The sequence below is a fragment of the Rhipicephalus microplus genome, chromosome 1 (assembly GCF_043290135.1).
Source record: "Rhipicephalus microplus isolate Deutch F79 chromosome 1, USDA_Rmic, whole genome shotgun sequence".
Lineage (NCBI taxonomy): Eukaryota > Metazoa > Arthropoda > Arachnida > Ixodida > Ixodidae > Rhipicephalus > Rhipicephalus microplus.
Genome location: NC_134700.1, coordinates 167,148,626 through 167,163,801, shown reverse-complemented (window position 1 = coordinate 167,163,801; position 15,176 = coordinate 167,148,626). Strand labels below are relative to the sequence as shown.

Genomic DNA, 15,176 nt, shown 5'->3' with positions numbered 1-15,176 from the left:
CCAGGGGCACAAAACTACCAATCAGGCCGGTTTTGACACGCCTGAGATAACGCCGAGGATGATGTCGAAAAACGCGCGCTTTTCTTCCAAAGTTCTTAAACGTGAATATCATGCAACGCTTAATTAACGGCTGGATAATTGCTTTTGCGGTTTCCTGTTGGAGTTCAACTCGTACTTCATTCTCTTTCAGAAAAAAATGGGCCATCCCAGGGCGAGCGACGAGTCATGTACGGAGATCACATGTCGGAGGTGTCGGTGCGGTCTCAGCACGGTCAGTTTCGATGACGCTCAGAAAGTTGATGCTTTCTCCACCTTGCTTTCTCTGTGGCACTTCGCTGAATGAGTCTTACGATACGTTCCGAAGACACACGTATTCAATGTGCAAGTTCGCCGCTAGCTTCGGCTGATTAAAAAGCCTCAAGCAACGCACGTTCTGACTGCGCAAGCTCAGTTGAATCGTTTCCGAAAGTCGTGCAGCATGAACAATTTTGGTAACTTCATTTCAGCACTCATATTATAACGTGCGCTTGTAATGTGTTAGCCATTTTCGTCGGCACAGCTTGCACGTCTGTTAAAAGTTCAGCGGATCCTAGGCTACGCAGTTTCACATTCTCGAGTGACAGTCTAGGCGCTGCCTGAAACCATGTTGATGCATCGTTAGCAGACACTTCTTTAACGTGTTTTTGAGGTTTCCGTCGATAGTTTCACGAACTGGTCACAGTTGTGTGCAACAATTCACTGCAAGCCACAATTTTAACGATATGCGGTCAGCATAAACAAATGCAAGGGCTTGGGCGAACGAAGTTACCAATATTAGACGTGAGGCTGTTAACATTGTTCTCCATTACCAGATAATGTCACAAGTTGAATTGGAGTTTTGGGCCAGCTTGTCATTCCTTGCTTTCTTTGTTAGTGCGTATGAACCCCACTTGCAAAAGTTATTGTAACTTCTTATTTGTTTGCAGGTCGGTCGTTCACGTCTATCCAGGTCTTTGATGACAATGACGAGTATAAAAAGGGAGCCTACCTCTGCTCTCTTGCCAAGAAGTGTGGTCTTACCCTTAACTCGGGCAGAAGGCACAACACCTTGAGTGAGTATAACAGTGTGAGCTTGTAAATTTGTTGATAGATTCTATTTATAAAACTGTGCATGAATAGGTTCACCTTGTTTGTTCAAACATGAGCGAGAGGATGTACACTAGCCCATTTTTCTTAACCTGAATGCGTGAATGTACCTCCCAGTTGATAAGCGGCTTTTAACGGAGCACAGCGGCAAAATGAACGAGAATACGTGCATGCCTGCAATGAACAGTCCTGGGCAGCTGTCTTCGGCTAGTCTGTTCTGGGAACCGTACACCCGGAACAGGTGCTCACAAATTTAGTGGTCGATGCTCGCGCGTTCAGGTTTTACAATGTGCAGCTGTATATATAGTATGCATCAAAGAGGTTGCGTGTACAGAGGTCAACACACTTGTCTAGAACACTCGAACGGAGCGCCGCAGACTGCAGTTGCGTTGTTTGCTGATTATGCTTGGTTTGAAAGAGACAAAATTATAGCATGCATGGCTGCTAAGAATGAATTTAGAGTGGGCTGTCTCAAACTGTTTGCTATATGGTATATCTGGTGCCGAAGTGTGCGGGAACATGCTAGAGTGTGCTGTTTCTGCATTCTAGACAAATGATTTGACCTCCGTACACAAGACATCTCTTGCAGAAAATTGTAGATTTTGCTAAAGGCAATATAAGCGTGCTGTCATGAGGGATGTAAGGTGCACCTGAGACAGGCAAAGTGAGGTCACTGTTGCTTTTTTGTTGCTGGGCATGAAGCTGAAGGAGTTCGTTCTCTGCAACAGTGACTGCGTTATAAAGGAGGTCCAAAAGGGGTGCTTTATAATGAGCTGTGTATAGAATTTAGGAAGTGTTGATTAGGTGTAACTGGTGCAGAAGAGGCTAACTTTCATGAATATTCCGTCTGGCTGCATAACTGCACCTGCCACAGTTTCACGAGAAACAGGAAAAGTAGTAGTTATGGAAGATCACCAAGGGATTTAATGAATGATTGTTCTCAAGCGAACTGTGTTGCATAACTTCCTGGTCTTTTCTTTACATGTTCCTAGGTTGCAAAAACAATATTCATGTTAGTGTTAATGAACAGGACATACCTTGCCAGTACTTCCAAGAATTTTCTAGATTAATAACGATTGGCCATCAATACAGTCTGCTAGCATTTCTCTATGTGCTTTGCAAAATACCGAGTTACTATATAGGTAGCGAAAGCCACAAAGCAGCCAAGTGAAATTCTGTAGCGCTGGTGCTTTAGAAAAATTTTTGTATCACATGAGTGTACCTGTCAAAGGAAAAAAGATAAGGAAAGCATAGCATTTTGATAGTTCTGTAACTGTAACAGTATTACACCAGCAGTATCCTTGTTCACTAAACTCTGTGCTACTTGCCCTAGAAACACTTGCGTCGTTTGGGCCATTTTCCTGTCACGAAATAGTTATCTGGCTTGCTCACATTTTATTTCTCGAAAACCTGTTGCTTGTTATCTTCCTATCAAGAAAGTAATGTCATGCTGATGGTGTACACGTGGTTTGTGACTTGCAAATAACAAATGTGCAGCAATAAAAAATGAAAGGCCCTCAAGATATTTTTTTATTATTGTTATGTGATAGAAATACACCCCAAGAGGTTCACAGGTTTTTAGTGTGCAAGATGGTACAGGGTGAATGCCATGTACCATTTAGCAGGCCTGTAGCCACAAACTTTTTACGGAGGGGAGCACTTGCTGAACGACTCGACTATTTGAGAAATGCACCTATCTGTTCATTTTGGGTAAAACACCCACCCACCATTAGAAATTTGGGGAGGGCAGGTGTTTCTAAGCCCCGCTTGTTATGAACCTAGTGCCTGGTAGTATAATATCTATGTATACAGCAAAACCAAAGGTCTCCAGTGACAGGGGTAAAAGTTTGAGCATAACCACGATCTGAAAAACACTTCTCAGGCCCATCTTCACAAACCAACCTTATTCTCATCTCGCTTTTATGCTGTCAGTTTTGTGCCATTAGGGCATTTGATAAACAAAATACGTTGGCGTCCACAAACTAGTCTTGTAGTTATTTTTTATCCTGGCACTGTTTTTGTGGCCTTATGACGCATGTAGTGTGTACACAAACTTAGGGAAAACATGAGATAAGGATAAGATTTTTAAACATGAGATAAGGATAAGATTGGTTTGTGAGCACGGCCGTCAGGGTTGCTGCAATGGTAAACAGTGCACAAAAGCTGGCGGAATGTCTTTTATTAGTGATCAATGAAACAGTTATTAAAAGTATGTAGTGACTGGTATTATTTACTTTTGAGGTCCACTCATTCTGGCCTATGGCTAAATGCGAATGCAAACTGCATTGAAAGGTAAATAGGCACAGTACAGTACAGTGTATGTTATACATAACAAATTAGAGGTAAGGGCTTGTGTCGTGCACTTCCTTGTGATTGTGTGTTTTTTTAGGAGCTTGCTCTTTTTGTTGGTGGGTTGTCTCTCGTCATTGCACCGGTGTGTTCGCTAGGCTCATTGCTTCCGCTAGAGGCGCAGCTGTGCTCTTTGTTTCAAGAGCGCTCACCAGATGGTGCGCCGCCGCTTCTGCCTGAGCGCAGCGGGCGAGGCTCCATACTGGCTTTACGCTGCCGGCGAGGACCAGGATGACTGTGTGTCGCTATGAGCAGCGAGCAGGGAAGAGACGTGCGTTCGAAATTCTGGTGGTGGAAGTAATGTGAATTCCATGGTCGATGCCGCTCCAGGCATAGCGCATTGCAGCTTCTTGACTGCCGACAATGGTACGTCTGTCGACAGCCTATATGTGTTCTACACAGACGAGTGGCGCACTGTGCATATAACTGGTACAGCCCACCATCAAATGGCGACAAGATGACGAATGTGTAGGGGAATGGCTGTCCAAGACAGCAGATGGTATGATGCTTGTGGGCTGGCACCAGGCTGTGTGGCATGGCTCTTAGAAAAAAAACAGTGTGTGTAACGTGTACATACAATCACACCACACCTTTCGTGTCACGTCTGTATATGATGATGATGATTGAGCATATGTACAGAGGATTTACGGTTTACCAAATTTAATCTGGAGCAAGTTCCTTCATCATCATTCACGACGTGGATATGCGGGATTTTTCTTTCTTTTTTTTTTTTTTTTTGCTGATTGTGATGAGTATGTTCCAACTATCCGAATTTGCTACTGTAGGTACTGAATCAAGTACATTCAGCAAGGATTTCACTCAAAGTTTGAAAGAACATCCTGAATACCCTCAGGTGAGATATACACACACTTTTTTTGTTACTGTGCTTGTTTCATAACTATTACAGCAACACATTATTAAAAACTTTCATTTTCTGTCTGCATAAATGTCACTTGTTTTCTTCCTTTCTCGCTCTCTCTCTTTTGAAGGTTGTTACAGAAGTTCTGAAGGAAATAAAGGAGTATTTAGATAACCAAGACAGGTAACGTTTACTTTGTCTTTGTAACCAGGCTTAAGTGTGGCAACTAATTGAAGTTGCTTCATAAATTGTAGCTCTGCTGTCCGTCATGATTTCATTTTTGCTCTTGCAACAGGCCTGCATGCACTGACATTTAATTACATATTTAAACCTGTAATTCACTCTAGTGTTTACTGGAAGTGAGCAAAAAACTGTTGTTGCTTTACAATGTAAAAGCGCTTCAACGCGTCTCCTGTCAGCGTTGTTTCTGTCATAACCACTTTGTGTGTGCTTGATGCATTGTTGTGCCAAAGACATTGGCAGTTTTTTCTTGCTCTCCTTTTCAGGCTGCAAAAAGCACTCACGGTAACTTATCAGAATTCGAATGACAGCAGGTGAGTGAGGGTATACCATTCATGGATAATACTTGGCTGCGTGCGCTTGTGAAGTGTGCCTCAGCTGTCTTTTCTTGGTTAATCAGCCAGTTCTTGAAAAACTTATCTTGTGCGATGCAAATGGGTAAGACTTGATTTAGATACTGGCTGCCTACATGCATTCTATGTGTTTGTTTATTTCCTGTCTATTTGCACTGCATCAAATGAAATTAAAAGAAAAACTGCCTACCAACGTGGGAATTAATTCAAGTATAAAGGGTTTGCTTGAAAAGTTTGGAAGCACTTGCCTGCAATCAGAAGTTCATGTCTTTCTTTGGCATGACTTCCTTCACAGTCTACTTATAACATTTAGTGGTTCTGAAGGAAAAACAAGGCTGTATTTCTGCGGTCGTATTCTGTAACATTTGTTTTGGATTCTATTTCTTGACACTCTCGTGGCTTTAGTGTTTCTGTACAGGGTTCAACATTCTGTATTTGAATGCTAACCATGCCAACCACTTTTTGAAGTGGGCGAAATTCAAAAGGTGCATGGTTTTAGCATGGTAAATGCATTTGGTTAAGAATCGCACATGGTCAGAATTAATGTCCAGCTCTCCAATACTCTGCCTTTAGTAAAAGACACTGTACAGCAGGTTCACCATTTCTTCTTCCCTTCATTGTTGCTTCTAGTAAAGCCATCCTTCTGCTTTCATTTAAAAAAATTGGCCCCGTATCTGCGTTTAATCTGCAAATGTCATCGAAAGATGATAGTCTTGCGTGTGGAGAGAGGGAACGAAACATTTATTTGATGTTATGCTCAAGAAAATCGGTGAATGGTATTCTGGAGGCGCTGCGTTAGAGTGCCTCGAGCGTGCAGCGGAGGCGAACGAGTGCATCAAGTCGCGTCATACGTAAGACATGACGGGTGTGCGCGCCCAGCTCAGAGGTGATAAGGTGTAGAACGCAAGGCGACGGGTAGGTGCCACCACCATCTCGTTTTAGCAAAGCGTTGGAAACACTCACCTTTCCGTGTAAGCGTTGGATGGTCAGCACAGCGTGATAAGTGCTACAGTCCTTAAAATTACTTATGTATGCCTTTTCTAGTAAAAGGCGCTCATGCAGAATATATACGTGTTGTTATGGTGCCCCATACACGTGCAATAATTGCTTTTTAATTGACAATTGCACAAGTATGAACGCTGAATCTTGAGCAACATAAGTGGGCGCTGTGGATGGGGTCAGTCGTTTCAAATACCCGATGCTGTTAGGAGTGGACAAACAGGTAAATGTACAGACAGACAGACCAAAATTTTTGCGTCGAAGGTCCCCAAGAAAGACTATCGTCTTTAAACGTTTAGGGCGGAAGCATGTAAGTGACAAAAGAGAAGTGACACAGTGAGGTAAGGAAAGCAAAAAAGGACGCCCACAAGTGCTCGTGTGCATGCTTCCTTACTTTAACTTCGCAGTGTCACTTTTATTTCTGCATTTACGTGCTTGTGCTGCGAACTTCTTATCCCTTACACTGTTGTGTGTTTGCGGCTATGGAACACCCTGAGTGTCGACTTGGTTTCAGAAATAGCAGAGAATTTTGTAATGCAGGGAAAAGGTACGTTGTGAAGTCAAGATGGCAGAGAGATATGAAAAGAGTATGAAACTTTTTTTTTTTGCTGCTTATAGCAGCCATAGAGGTCACGGTGAGCGAGTGAAAGCAGGGATCAAGTCATGTTTTGGTCTCTTGGAGAGGTTCCGTTGCAGACATGCGAACAGAAGAATAGAAAAAAGAAAAACCTGCAAACTGACGTTTGATAGCAGAACAACCCTTATACATACCTGTAATCACACGTGCGCCGCATGATCACCCAGCATGAGCGGCCGTACCTCTAGCAAAAAATGGTGGGCATGGTTACTCCATGCTCTTCAATACACGTTTTAACACAGCAAGTGGGGAAAATAGTACATCCTTCTAAAAACCTTCGACAGATGGCGCAACCAGTAGATTCAGGCTAAATTATGCCACCTTTGTAGTTAGGGATGAATTTTCGAAGGCACGATGGAGAATGTACCAGTACAGCTTGGTCATTCCATACCAGACATCCCAGCCATTTCGGCGACCATCTCAAGTGTATTTGAAAAAAAATTGGGCTGATTTACTGGATTGAAAACAGTGAACTGCTAGAATATTTCGGAGAGAAAAACATTTTTGTTCACGGGGCTGCCTTCTGAACTTTTTGGAATGTCGTTTGGGTGTTTGTGAAAAAGTACAAATCCTTCCTTCTATACCAAATATGGTCTACATGTTAAGTAAAGGTGCTCGTGTAAAGTGTTTGAAGCTCAGTAATATTTGTGCAATTTTACTGATACTTACGCCTCCAAGAATTTAGCCAGCACTTTTTCTATTACAATACTGCACTTTGTATGAATATATGGGTAATGAATACTTGCTCCACAGAAGGTATATTTTGAGGAAAAAATATTTGTAGACCTCTCAAGCTGCTATACTTTACGAGAAAAAAAATCACAAATTTCACATAATTGTCATTTTTGTCCATATGGAGGCACAATTTGCACCTTGTGGTGCTTCACTTGAAAATCACCTTTATATCGAAATCAAATATGCAGATCTTTTTATATGGGAAATATTATAGTTACATTTTTTGTTTTAAGAAAGAAAATATTTTTTTAACTTTCCCATTGGCGTCTATCTTCCTATTCGAAAGATAGGCGCCGCCTTGAAATTTGTCATTGCCGTTAATGGGAACGTTAATAAATTATTTTCTTCCTTAAAACAAAAAATGTAATAAGATTTGCCATATACAAAGAACTGTTTATTTGCTTTCGATATAATTATAAAGGTGATTTTTACTTGGACCACCCCAATGTATGAATTGTGTCTCAACATGGACAAAAATCATGATTTTGTGAAACTTCAGAATTTTCTCGTAAAGTTTAACAGCTTGGGAGGTCTAAAAATATTTTTCCCTCAAAATATAATTTCTGTGAAATAAGTATTTGCTACTCAGATATTTATACAAAGTGCAGCATTTCAATAGAAAAAATGCAAACACAACAAATTTTGGTTGAATTCTTGGAGGCGTATGTGCCAGTAAAATTGTAGTAATATCACTGAGCTTAAAACACCTTACACAAGAACCTTTACTTGACATGTAGACCAAATTTGATATAGAAAAAAAGAAGTGGCACTTTAAAAAATATATTTTTTTTTCACAAACAATGCCCAAACGACATTCCGGGAAGTTCAGAAGGCAGCCACGTGGCCAAAAAATTGTTCCTTTTGGAAATATTCTAAATATTCTATTGTTTCACTGTTTTCAATACAGTAAGTCGGCACAATTTCTTTCAAATACATATGAGATGATCGCCAAAATGGCTGGGACGTTTGGCGGGGAATGACCCACCTGTGACAGTGAAAGGGTTGAAATGTATGATAACCAACTTGCCCTCATTCGGCTTTCACTGTTGTGATCACTTTGTGGGACAGCTAAGGAGAAATTTACAGAGACAATTTTTTACCATTTGTGCTTGCCATTATTTTAGAGGGTCTATATCTTGCTTGTGTGTGATTAGACCTTTCTTTCTTCTTTTTTACCCTTTTAGTGGCACGCTGAAAAACCGAGACAGTGTGTTTCGTCTCTTTCTTCGTGTGGAACCACTGCAGGTTTGCTTCCGATTTGCAGCTTTCATTCTTAGTGCGATCGCAGCTCTTTCATCAGGCTTTGTGAATGCCTGTGTGGGCTTTTTGTCTACTTTTATGTATTTACAACACCACTTCTCTGACATCAGCTGCTTATGCTATTCTGCAAAATCCGAAATGTTTTAAGAGTATTACGCAGGCGGAATCTAAGTCATGCTTAATAATTGGGGAAATCAGATTAAGGCAGGATTGGTGCCAAGGTTGACTTGACTGGAAAAAATATTTACTTATATATGTAGTTCATTACAAACTGAAGATTGAAGCAAATTAGAAATATAAAAAATGCATACAGTAATTAGTAAAAGACATTAAAGTTTATTGAAAGCTTAGTGAGATGCTCTGATGAATATTCAATGCTGGTCTGTTAATTATTGCTTTGTGGGACATGTCGTTTCACCATACTGCTAGGAAAAATAACATAGCCAATGCTATGTATCGACACTGCTCTGTTGGTGCTGCTTGCTGAAGTATCAATCTGTCTTCATGCTTTCTGTCGGTCGAAAGCACAATCACCTTCAAGACAACCAGTACAGCTGTTATTAGGAGAGTAAATTGGGATAGCCTGTGCTGATACGTCATGTACAGCACCGTATTAACACGTGAGCTTAAGAAGGAGAAAGTGAGACTGATGTCGACCTCGAACTGGGATATTTGTGTGATGCTTAGTCCAGACTACAGATGGCACTGGCACAGGTTTTGGTGTTGGTGTATGCATTTTGTTCTTGCATAATGATTTAGCTGCAATTGCAAGGGCAATGTGTTAGCATTAACTAAATTTTCTAACTGCCTTCAATTATCGTGATATTTAACACTAGTCAAGTGCTAGTATGATAGTAAATACACTGGGCCAACTATGTAAACAAATAGCTTCACACAAAAACTAGGACGCCCTTTTTTCTCTCGCTTTGTTCATCACGCCCCCACTAATGCTAACATGTTAAAAGTAGCACCTGCTCACCTCTAATGCACTCACACCCTCATATATTAAAGCAATAGGTGTCTCATCATATGCAAAAATTGATCGTAGACATCAGCTTACTTTCTATTTTGCGAGACCTGATGATACTTCACGAGCCACCACCATTGGTGTCAACAAGAATGATGTGAAAATCATCATAATACAATAACGTCACCCTCTGATGTACTCGTGATGTCACAGACTGCCACAGTTGGTGACATCATCAATGCCTCTGATTCCGGAGGCAGTGAAAAACCACGGCAAATGCAGAAAACTTTTGGGGATAGAGGATAAATACGATTGACTGAAAAGAAAGAGATGGCTTTAGCCTTCTAGTCTTCTTAGGCAAATGCGTAAAGGTTATACTCGCCACGATAGCCTAGTGCTCAGCTGTTGACCCAAAGGCCGCGGGATTGAATCACGGCTGCTGCGGCAACATTTTTCATGGAAGAGGAAATGCTTGTGGATTGTGTACTTCTATTTAGCTGCATGGTAAAGAGCCCCAGGTGGTCAAAATTACCGGAGCCTTCCACAGCGGCGTTTCTCATAATCATATCGTGGTTTTGAAATGTTGAGCCTCAACAATTATTATTATTGTTACCCTGTGAGTCATATTTTTCTTTCAGGTGACACTTAAAGCATGCATTGATTGCATGCTTTAGGTATCATCTCTGCATTAGTATTGTTGCTGACATTGGACTGATAGCCTTGCATACCATGTTTTTAAACATGATATCATTTCCGATGTAACATTTATCCTGTTTCCCATATATGCATTGCAGTGGGGTCTGACAGAGCAGCTATTGGAAAAAATGGTGGAGGTGGCTGTTACTGACGAGTAAGTATCGATTTAATTGAAAAACAAAAACAGTTTTATGGTAGTGTTACTTTTCTACTTCTTACTTCTCACCTTGTGTTGTTTACTTACTGTTCATGTCCATTTAATGCCCATACTGGTGAATGTCGCAGGTCACCAGCAAACACCTTCCATGTCCAAGTGCTCAACCAGTTCAAGTGGCTGGATGGTCTCGCAGGCACCAAGGTTTGTCGTTGTACTTTACCCAACGAAGCTTTCGAGTGGCATTGATAAAGGGAACATGAACTTGCTGTAGTTGGTTGTTATGGCCTATTATGGGACTGGAGATATGTTGATAATAAACTCCACAAGTAATTGTAACGTCATTGCATTCATTGTAAATTCAATGATAGTACATTGTCACCCAACAAAATGCCATGGCTGCTGTTGTTGCTTTTGTAATCTATAAATATAGTACAGCATCCATAAACAAAGACATGTGCTAGATCTTTTGCCCAGTAAAGTTATTTTGCTTGTACGGAGACTGCTTGTGTGGATGAGTAAAGATTCACTCAAATTATCTGTGTGAAACAATACCAGAACACTTCTTTTTTTAGTTATTGACATCGTTTCATAATAAACAACCTTTCATGTAGCTTTGAAGGTTGCTGGCCTTACGCAGAGCTCTGTTATCCTTACATTGTGTTACTTAATAAGTGTTCTGTTCTCTTTTGCTCTTTTAAAATAGTATTCCACATGCACATTTCTTTCTTTCTTTTTTTTAAGTGTGGTGTTTCCTCTGCCTTAATGCCTTTAAAGTGCTGCAGGTTTTTCGGTTAAAGTAAAAAAGTGAAGCGACCGTCCAGGGAGTGTGTTGCATCACCCATCGTATTATTGGTTTTGGGACGTGTAACCCCACATATCAATCAGTATCAACCATCGTATTACTGTTTCACGTAAGGGGGCGAACTTGTGCTTTATTTCTGTTTTCTTTTTGTCCACTTTCAGGCATTCATGAACAAAGTTTTTGACGAAGTCCTCCCTGTGATTCCACTGCATGTGCGTAAGGACCTTGTGCTTGCTCTGCCACACATATTAGAAGACTCTGAACACCTAGCTGCAGCTCGAAAACTTGGGTACAAATTATTCTCTTTTTATTATTTTTTGTAAAACACAATTTGTTGTAAGTTCTTTCAAGTGCGAAGCACTTTAGGGGCCTGACTTGTCATCCATTCATACATCTCATGTGGTGTGGTCACGCTCAATAACGGCCATAACCAAGCTAGCAATGCTCGAACCGGGTTTATTATGAGTGAACAAGGTTTAAGATAATATAATTAGCAGTAATAACCAAGGAGTAATTACAATAACTAAAACAAATGGATAAGGATGTTTCGGAAACAGGGCTGCAAAAGAGTGGGCAACACTGCCTCAACGAGCGAGCGCATGCCCCTTCCCCTACGCTTCACAGGCGTTGCGCCACTACGTCTGATGGGGGAAACAACCTGACTGGACTTGCTGCAGAAGACACATGTGTCGACTGTCATAACATGCAAAAAGTCTATAAAGCGCAGCGAAAAGTAGCGCACATGTCACACATGTTAGGGAGTTTCTGAATCTCTCTAACAAGATTACATTTGTGTTGGGAAAACCGTACGTGCTTAGCTCAAACATTGGCGTCTCTTCGATGCTGTGGGAACTCTACGAACGAGAATCGTTGGGCATCTGGGCTATGCACTTCCTCAAGTTTCACAGCGAAGGAGCTGCCAAATGTTCTTTAGCTGCAACACCAGCTTTCGCCATCATTTATGTGTCACATGGGGAAGCGGGTTGTCAGGCAAGTGCTAGAGCAGTGCAGGAAAGACGACAAGCATTTCGTTTAATCTTTTCTAAATGTAAACAAGCTGACTACTGTTGGAATTCTGTGATGTCATTATTGGTTTAACTCCCGGACAAATGGATCAATGTACCGATCAACTCCGTCTATGTTCTTGCAGCGAGCTTTTTACCGATGACAAGGAGCTTGGTCCTACTGTACTTGAAGCCCTCAGTAATCTCTACGTGGAACCGGAAGTGATATCTGAGGTAACGTCCTAAAATATGCTTGCATGTGATTTCATACTGAAGTCAAACCAATCTTACCGTTTTAAGGAATTGAGGTAGGATATAAGCTTGATTGAGGTATTCCTGATTGAAGTTCGTGTTTTTCTGTATCAAAATGTTCATACTCTTTTCAAGACTTTATTTTTTATTTTAATGTGTCGATACAATGCTAATGTACACAATTGGTAATTTGGAGGAACATGGAATATCTCAGCTTGCGACGGCAGGATCTCGTGCTCCCACAATCTCTCATTTAAACTCGTGGTCTGCTGTACCGTCGAACCATATGCAACCTGTATATATCACTGCATTGTGTAGGCTCTTTATTATAGTAGTACCATGGATAAAATGTATAAGCATTTCTGCAAGCATCCTTATTCGGGATTGTGCACTTTTCTGTCCTCTTCAACAGGTTCGTACTCGTGTGTTGACTGTGTTGAAGTCATTAAAGCTCAGCCAGCTGCCACCAACCGTGAAATTTGTGCTTTCCAACTGTACAGCCCTGGAAGCTTCGCAGGTATGTTCAATGTTTACTAAATATGTCTGACACTTAGCAGAGCTTCTCAACCGACTGTGGATTGATTTTTGTATGCATATTTCTCCCTTTTTGTGGATATGTAGCCAGTCTTTTGCAGTTCACCTAATAAAGTTCAATTCAAAAGATAGCTACAACGTCCTTACGTGCATGTTTTAGCTGAGCCACTGGCTATAAAGTGTTTGCGCATTCAAATACGCTTTCTCATATTGCTCTTGCTGAGTACTAAACGTTATGTGAAAATGCATATTTCAAGCTGCAATTGTACAATTACTGGCTGCACTGTGCTCGAATTTTGCATTTCATGTTTCATTGTATTGGCAGATCATGCTTTTGAGTTTTAAAGCAACTTTACCAAATTTTAGGTTCACTTTGTACTTGTTACTAGCTTACAGGAACTGTGGTTCTCACCTGCTTGCATTCCAGGTAGTATCTGAGCTGCGGGCCAACCTCGAACTCCGTCACCTTCTGCCAATCACGTCTACACCCACTACTTTCAGGTATCCTTGTCATCCCCTAACTGTTGCTCATTCCACTGTAGTTTACTTATTTGTTTTAGGGGATGGAACTTATCATTTGATATTTGCTTCCATCTGCGTTCATGTCCCTGCATATTGCAAAACAAGGACGGTCAGGCATACATTAGAGTTCTCCGTTCTTGGACCCAGGTGTATTTCTAGTGTTGCGGTTATTTGAAATGCTAAGATTTTTTTTGGAGCAAAGTTGTTATGGTCGAGGTTTGCCATGTGTCATTGATAGAAAAGTAACAACGTCATGAAACGTCGCATTCTCAATGGCTGTCAAAACATTCTCACATTTCACAGTAGAGCTATTATGGTCAAGGTTCACGGTTTTTCGTCGATAAAGTATTATCAACATTATGAACTGGCAGGCACTCCATGACTGCCGAAAAATTCTGTACCGATGGTTAACAAGAGCAACTGGAATGTGCCCACCAGCTCTGCTGTGACCTAGTGTTGTGCGACTTAGTGCAAGCTCCTAAGGTTGTTAGTACACTTACCTGTATTAGCTTTTCCATGCCTATGCTATTGTCTGTGGTGTTGCTAAAAGTTTAAGTGAGTGGCTGCTGCGATACTGTGTAACCTTTTCTTATATCTGAATGTTTAGGCTTATGATATGCCCTTTGGCTAATAAGGTATCATTCTTTAATCACTTCAGGACTGTACATTTCACTCAGAAACATTTTTTGTGCGGGCATGGGGGTAAGTGGTTGACTGATGTACTGTGGGACCAGATGTGCTACGTATATTTTAAACAAGATGTGAAGTGTTAGCTTTTATTGCTTTGGCTAATGGGGTTACCTGGTTCCATTGAAATGAATAAGCTAGGTTGGTTCTTGTTTGGATAATCTATTAGCATAGATGTTATAAGTGAAATTTTTTTATATGTGTACCCAGTGCCGAGGAAGATGAGGAGCTCCAAACACTTATTGAAATTTCCAATGCCGTGCAGTTGCGCAGGTTTCTCCGCGATGCTTGGCTGAAGGTTTGTGCTTCTTCATCATTTTAGTTTTCATGTTGATTGCTTGTTACGTTACAGGAATGCTAAAACAAAGATTTGTAGTTGAATATATTGGCTTTATGAGCACATTGCTTCACGTATTTGAATATTGAGGAAAAACAAAAACATGTGCAATCTAAATCACTATTAATGGTGTCAGATTATCCCAATATATTAGTGGAAGTTTTGAAAGATTGCCTCAATCTTTCGTGGAAATTGTTACAGCAACACCTTCCTCCGTGTTCCCCAATTATGATGACAGTCTAATGAAATGCCCGTAGTGTCCCTAATACTGTTAGCTTTACGGAGCAACATGACTAGAATATGTGCCTGTATGGAACGGCTGCTCCACTCAAACTTATAGAAGCTTGTATTATTTGAAGTCCTCAAAAGTATTGGAACGTAAACTTGCAGTCAATCCTTTAGAATGAAACGACACTTATGTATGGCAAATTGTGCTTCTATCTTCGTTTGTATGTCCTCTGCATGAAGCCTTTTACCTGTGTGCCTAATTATCTCTTATTTAGCATAAGAGCACAGGCTGTCGGTGCTGCACTGACTGCCATTCGCTGGTGCCAAAGCGTTCTAGTAGTTCTGTTTTCCACTGCCATAGCTAGTGGATTCTCCCTAGTCGGAGGACACATTGCAAAAACGGGCCATCTCCTGCAGCGTCGTTTTGTACAAA

The 15,176-nt window shown here is 41.0% G+C and overlaps 1 protein-coding gene across 2 annotated transcripts in view; it reads left to right on the top strand.

The window, feature by feature from the left end:
• Nucleotides 1-10: 10 nt before the first annotated feature.
• Nucleotides 11-15,176, top strand: part of Fancd2 — a 76,627-nt gene continuing 61,461 nt past the window's right edge. Inside the window, exons 1-14 of one of the 2 annotated variants that reach the window (XM_075887595.1) lie at nucleotides 11-101; nucleotides 191-271; nucleotides 966-1,091; nucleotides 4,260-4,327; nucleotides 4,464-4,516; nucleotides 4,840-4,887; nucleotides 8,482-8,542; nucleotides 10,319-10,374; nucleotides 10,506-10,578; nucleotides 11,341-11,468; nucleotides 12,330-12,417; nucleotides 12,848-12,952; nucleotides 13,397-13,470; nucleotides 14,389-14,476. In XM_075887595.1, the coding sequence (XP_075743710.1) occupies nucleotides 59-101; nucleotides 191-271; nucleotides 966-1,091; nucleotides 4,260-4,327; nucleotides 4,464-4,516; nucleotides 4,840-4,887; nucleotides 8,482-8,542; nucleotides 10,319-10,374; nucleotides 10,506-10,578; nucleotides 11,341-11,468; nucleotides 12,330-12,417; nucleotides 12,848-12,952; nucleotides 13,397-13,470; nucleotides 14,389-14,476 (1,092 nt within the window). In that variant the 5' untranslated portion in view covers nucleotides 11-58. The other variant, XM_075887596.1, reaches the window with a different exon arrangement.